Source organism: Nicotiana sylvestris, chromosome 12, assembly GCF_000393655.2.
Source record: "Nicotiana sylvestris chromosome 12, ASM39365v2, whole genome shotgun sequence".
Lineage (NCBI taxonomy): Eukaryota > Viridiplantae > Streptophyta > Magnoliopsida > Solanales > Solanaceae > Nicotiana > Nicotiana sylvestris.
The window spans coordinates 48472848-48478996 of NC_091068.1; the positions used below are offsets into that span (position 1 = coordinate 48472848).

General features: G+C 37.1%; 1 protein-coding gene across 2 annotated transcripts; it reads right to left on the reverse strand.

Annotated features, from left to right (window-relative positions):
- Window positions 1–514: 514 nt before the first annotated feature.
- LOC104214053 (pentatricopeptide repeat-containing protein At3g53170) lies at window positions 515–5430 on the reverse strand. Of its 2 annotated transcripts, XM_070165469.1 has the most exons (5): window positions 5019–5430; window positions 2522–3608; window positions 2131–2249; window positions 1299–1359; window positions 515–1220 (listed from the first exon to the last, which is right to left on the reverse strand). In XM_070165469.1, exons 1-3 carry the CDS (start codon window positions 5349–5351, stop codon window positions 2224–2226), a joined length of 1446 nt encoding a protein of 481 aa, XP_070021570.1. In that variant the 5' UTR covers window positions 5352–5430; the 3' UTR covers window positions 515–1220; window positions 1299–1359; window positions 2131–2223. The 2 variants fall into 2 exon arrangements, with proteins under 2 accessions (XP_070021570.1, XP_009761953.1); XM_009763651.2 differs by having other exon boundaries at window positions 515–1359.
- Between the last annotated feature and the right edge of the window lie 719 nt (window positions 5431–6149).

Sequence of the window (6149 nt, forward strand, 5' to 3'; positions counted from 1 at the left end):
AGTAATGTGCACTGCTCAAGTAGCATATGGTTGGTCACTCAAGGACATGGTACTCTAATAGTTATGGTCAGAAAGAGTAATAATTTAATTCAATCATATACAATAATTCAAAGTCTCAGAAGCAGCTTTGGAGGACCATTCCCCTATGCATTTTATGGACCATTTGGACAGAAAGAAGTAGTGTTTGTTTTGAAAATAAAAAGAATAATATTTCTAGTACCAAAAATTTATGTCTGCATAATCTGTTTTTCTGGTGTAATAGGTGTTTATTAGATAGTATGGATCAGTATCTGGAATTTTTGGATCTGTTGAGAAAGATGTAAAGAGTACTCTTTGTAGGTGCTGTTTGCTCTATTTTGTGCTCGTGTACCTTCTTGGTACGCTTTTTATTAATAATGCTTTACCTTATCAAAAAAAATGCACTTTCTTTTATTTTTGTTTTTTTAAAGGTAGTATTTAGTCCAATTTGTGTGCACTTTGACTATTCTACCAAATACTTGTGCATGGGCAAGAGTTCCAGTGTAACCATCCTCCAAACCCAACCTGGACCCCCGAGCGGGGACAAGTGCAACCATAAATTAAAATTTCTTAAATCTCAGTCAACCACAGAACCTACTATATTGTACAGATGGATCTATTGGTGTATCCACAAGGATCAGCTGAGATAATATCCCTCAAAGAGCAAAAGTAGCAATTACAAGGCAGAAGCACTGACAGTAACTCAACAGTTTCTAATGGAAATTTTTGGTTTTTTCCCTCTTAGGCTTGTGCTGAATCCATTTGAATTATTTAGAGATGCGTCAAACATGAATTGTAATTATATATCCAATAACAGGTAACAAGCAAAGGGCTGGCAAATGGCCTTACATTATAATGCTCCATATGTCTGCCACACAGCTTGCAGCCAGTAAGAGGTAAACAGACCCAATTCAGAAGGAAGAATCAGCATCTGCTTTAATACTGCTCCGCCATGTGCATTGGTTTGCCCTTTTAAAAGCCCTGTTACATCACTGACCTGCTCCGACCCTACCCTCGAGAATGGCTGTGAGTCAAATCCCAGATAACTAGAACCTATCTTCTCTCTTCTCTCATACACAGGCAGACAAACCATAAAGCTATACAGAGAAGTTACACCAAAGTGGCTGCCCAGCAAGAGCTCTACAATCTTAAATTGCCGTCCCTTGATCACGTCCTCCCTCTCCACCATTAAAACCGCAATCCTGTTTAGTTGTGAGTTAAGGCCTTTCAAATTAACAGAGACATGTGAAGAGAAGTTTGACCGCTGCAAATAGACTCACTATGTCTATGTTCTTTCCTTGGATCAATGCCATCTGATTTACAAATTGTTATAGCATCCTTCTACACAAATAGATCAACAGTGTTACGATGAAGTATAGTCAAACACATATACAGATGATATGTATTTTCTCAACAAGTAAATATAAGAGAATTTACAAGAGCGACAGTATTTCACATCCAAAAACAAAAAGAGAGGAAATACAGTATTTCACTTCCAGTAAATACATGTATTCTAATAAATACTCCATCCGTCCTCAAATTATCTGTCGTGTTTCTCTTTTACACGCCCCTTAAGAAAATATTAAATAGGAAAGGTTTTTGACTATTTTATCCTAATTTATGTCTTAAGATATAATCTCTTCTCATTTAATACTTACTCATAATTAAGGTATTTGTAGTCATCAAGAACAATTAATATTAAGGGTAGAATAGGAAAATAATAATTAATTTACTCTTGAACTTCTAAAATGACAAATAATTTGAGACAACTATTTTTAGAAACCACGACAAATAATTTGAGACGGAGGGAGTAGCTAATAAGGCATCTCTGTCAGGGCATCAGTCGCAGCACTACTTCTCTTTCTTCTTTCTCTTTTCTTTCCCTTTATTTTTTTTGGGTTTAAGACAAACTTGATTTCTATTTAATAAAAATAGATTAATCTTCAGTTGCACAAACCAAAAGCATGAGCTTTGAGTGCATGAAAGCCTTCAACTTTGGCTCACCACTTTGACTGCTTAAAAGCCTTTTAACTTCAGGCCATTTAATGAGTTTAGATGAGTTCCCACAAACAAAAGCGCAGAGACAATGAACAAGAGAACACAAACACTTACAAGCTCGCATGCAGATAACACTCTGCGCACTTTCACAACATTGATGAACAGAATTCCACGTGAAAGTTTTCCTCCAGTGACAGAATAACAGTACTAGCCTCTGATCATTTCATTTGATTCTAAGAAAATGTAACAACAAAGTGTCAGATATCAAGCAGCCAATTGAAAGAATAACTTAGTACAGACAACAGAGAAAAATAAAAGCTGATTTATTAGAGAATACGACAACCTTTTTCATTATCATCTACATTTAGCCAGAAATGTGTTGGAGCTAACTTAAATAGCTCGGTTTTATGCTACTAACTGTAAGTCTGTGAGGATTCATACAATGAAGCAAAAATGATATGCATAAGAAAAAACAGAGGCTGGATAGTATGAGTAGCCAAAGTACCACAAGCAGTAATCAGTTTACTCTTCAAGTCATTGGCAGCTTCGATCATCCCTTGTGAATCGTAGGCCTGGATCATGGTAGAAAATGTGATGTAGTTTGGTTTACATTTTCTGACCTTCATTTCCAAGAACAATGCCACCATCCTCTCTAAATCACCAGCTTGACCAAAAGTACTAATGATGCAATTGAAAAAAGGAGTATCCAGAACTACGTCCGAATTCTCTACTTGCCTCATGATTGAATCAACTTTTTCCAAAAGTCCAGCTCTACCATAAGCACTAACAAGAGAGCAATAAGTGAATGAGGTTGGCTTCACTCCTTGGTGCTTCATCTGTAGGAAAAACTCTTCCATGTTCATAATAAGTCCCACCTTCCCAAATATCTCAATGATAATATTGTATGTCACAACTGTTGGGGAATAGAACCGGTTCCTCATAAAATCAAGTACAGACTCCATTTTCTGATACATGCCAGCTCTTCCATATGACTTGATTAGAATGTTAAATGTCATAACATCTGGCTTTATTCCCATTACCCGAAATCTTTCAAACCATTTCTCCATTATCTCAAGTTTCCCACAGCAACCATAGGACCCAATTACTGAATTCAAGGTGAAAACGTCTGGAGAGGCAGTCTCACTTTCGATCATATCTGTCAAGGAGCTTTCCATCAGCTCAAACAGCTTAGCTTTACCATAGCCGTCAATTAAGGTATTGTAAGTCACAGAAGTACATTCTATTCCCAAATATGCCATCTCGGCTAAAATATATTCAATCATATCAAAACGACGAAATTTAGTGCAGCAATTAATAAGGATTGAGTAAGTATACACATCAGGCTTGCAATTACTAACTGATTTCATATCATCAATGGTGCGCAGCGCCTCATCAAGGAGGCCACTAAAGCCATATGCACTAACAAGTGCAGTGTAAACATCTAGTGTTGGTTGAAGCCCATCGGCTAGCATGATCTCAAAAAGTAAGCTAGCTTGATTTGGCTGCTTGCACTTGCCGAGCATTACCAAAAGCTTAGCATATGTGTGGCATCTTGGCTCATACCAATGTTGCTTGCGAAGAAGGCCAAAAACCTAATAGTAAGAACACATTTCTGTCAGAAAAATTGTTAAAACAATAAATACGAGTTTTATCTACAGTTTTATTTGGAACACAGTAACGACTACATAAGCCTCTGGTGAGTCAATCAACTAAGCCTCAATCCAAACTATTGTGGACATAGGCTTCAATATTTGTATGCAACCGAAGATTCATAAATGGATAATGCAACCCAAAGTAAATTAAGAAATACTACTTATGACTTCACGATTTAGAATTACAATATTAAACATTAACATACAAGAGTTTACCCATTTTTCTAGTCTCCCCTCCATTTTAGTCGAGCATGTGATCAAGAGTTAAACAGAAGAATAACAAAAGGCTTGCAAATGAAGGTGCTTGAAGAGAAATGTTTCAAGCCAGTCTTAGAAAATTATTCCAACTCACTAAAAGGTCTAAGCAAAGATGATCGGTTGCACTATTTGAAAGTGACAGTTAGCGATTTTGTAACTAGGAAAGCTGTATCTGACAAGAATATAGCCATTGCTGCATAGGTTGCAGAGAAATCTACAACACCATATGGGTGCACTAGCATGAAGATTGAGAGTATGTACAAGATTCAATAATAAGCAGTTTGATGACACTTAGAAGTTGATGCAAGAAAGCAATGGAGAATGCATTTTATGGCCAAATTAATAGCAAGTTTGACCAAGCTTCTTCAAAGTCAAAAGCATTTTTTTTCAAAGTTTGAAGTGTTTGGCCAAACTTTAGAAGAAGAAAAAAAAGTGCTTTTGAGCAGAAGCAGTTTTGGAGAAGCGGAAAAACGTAGCTTCTCTCCGAAAGTACTTTTGTGAAAATCACTTTTGAAAAAAATACACTTAGAAGCAGTTTTTAAAAGTTTGGACAAACACTAATTGTTGCTAAAACAAATTAATTAGTCAAACACAAACTGTTTCTCACGAAAGTACTTTTGAGAAAAACACTTCTCAAAATAAACTAAAGCTGAGTTTTGCAGCTTGGCCAAACAAGCTATTAAATCACCTCGGTCTGTTTCATACTAACAATGAAGCCCAATGGTAAATAGCGGAGACATAAGAACCTTAAACCATGGGATATAACAACGAAAATGAATGATTATTCACATTATATTAGTTCCAACTCTATCTTCTTTTACATTTCAATTTGGTTCTTTTTTTCTCCTTTTTTTTTTTGGCAATCTATAAGCCGAGGGTCAACCGGAAACAGCCTCTCCATCCCCTCTGAGGTAGGGCTAAGGTTTGCCTACATTCTACTTCCCAGACCCCGTGAGATTTTACTGGTTTGTTGTTGTTGTTGTATTGAATCCCTTCTTATGAATTTTAACTCCTTTATATTTCAACTACAAGGCAAGAAAAAACCCTTATAAAATGTATTCAGAAATTTATTAGTGTATGAAGTAAAAAAACCTTAAGAGCAGAGTCCCAACGGTTTTGTTTAATAGAATCATCGAGAGCCTCCAAAACAGCTTTGGGCCAAAGGTTAGTGTATTTCTCAGAGTCGGCTTTCCTCTCGATACCTCTAATAGCGGCTTCTGTTCTCAGTAAACGAGACAGATCTTTCTTTGAACTTTTTTGCAGGCCTCCCGAAGTGTTTTCTGGATTTAAACTTGATGATTTGATACTCAAAACTTGTGCTTTTTGTTGGTTTATATGTTGTTTGGGGACTATCATCAAATAGGGGCTGGAGATGGAGGATGAGAGGAAAGTGGAAGACAATTGAAGCTCCATAGCGCACTGCATAGGGAACCAAAATGATAAGAATTAAGATGAGACGTTCCAGGTTGAGAGGTTCCAAGTTTTTACTCTTTTTTTTTGTTTGTTTAAGCACTCACTTACCCAAAGGAAAAAATTTAATTTAGTCCAATTAAAATCTTCACCACCAGGGTTTAAGCACACATCTTAGTGAGCGTTTGGACATAAGAATTGTAAAATTTTGGAAAAAGTGGAAAAAATTTAAGTGAAAATAATATTTGAAAATTAGAGTTATATTTGGACATGAATATAATTTTGGGTTGTTTTTGAATTTTTGTGAGTGATCTGAAGTAAAAATTTCGAAAAATATCCTTTTGGAGGAGGTACCTCGTTGTTGGACTTCGTTAAGACTTTTGGATTGGTGATTGCGCACTCTACCTTTCTGAAGAGGGAGGAACATTTGGTTACATTTCAAAATGCGATGGCGAAGATTCGGATTGACTATCTCCTCCTCATGAGGTGTGACAAAGGGTTGTGCAAGGATTCCAAGGTGATTCCAGGTGAGATACTCGAGACGCGGCATAGGCTCTTGGTGATGGACGTTGGTATTATATTAAAGAAGAGGAAAAGGTTTGCTCGAGAAAGCCCGAGAATTAGGTGGGGAGCCTTAACTAAGGATAAATCCCAAAAGTTGGAGGGGCGGTTGTCGGCTATGGGAGCTTGGAGGAGCAACGGTGACGCAAGCACTATATGGTCAACGACATATAAGGGAGGCTGCGAGATAGGTGTTAGGGGTTTCGAGGGGCGTCTCTGGCAGGCATAAAGGAGACTGGTGGTGGAATGAAG

Bases quoted from the DNA above. Each gene is read 5' to 3' on its own strand.
- LOC104214053 (XM_070165469.1), bottom strand. From the start codon at position 5,351: ATGCAGTGCGCTATGGAGCTTCAATTGTCTTCCACTTTCCTCTCATCC. The intron at 3,609-5,018 runs GTTTTTTTACTT...TCTTACTATTAG, and splicing joins GTTGGGACTCTGCTCTTAAG to GTTTTTGGCCTTCTTCGCAA. The intron at 2,250-2,521 runs GTACTTTGGCTA...ACATTTTCTTAG, and splicing joins TAAACTGATTACTGCTTGTG to AATCAAATGAAATGATCAGA.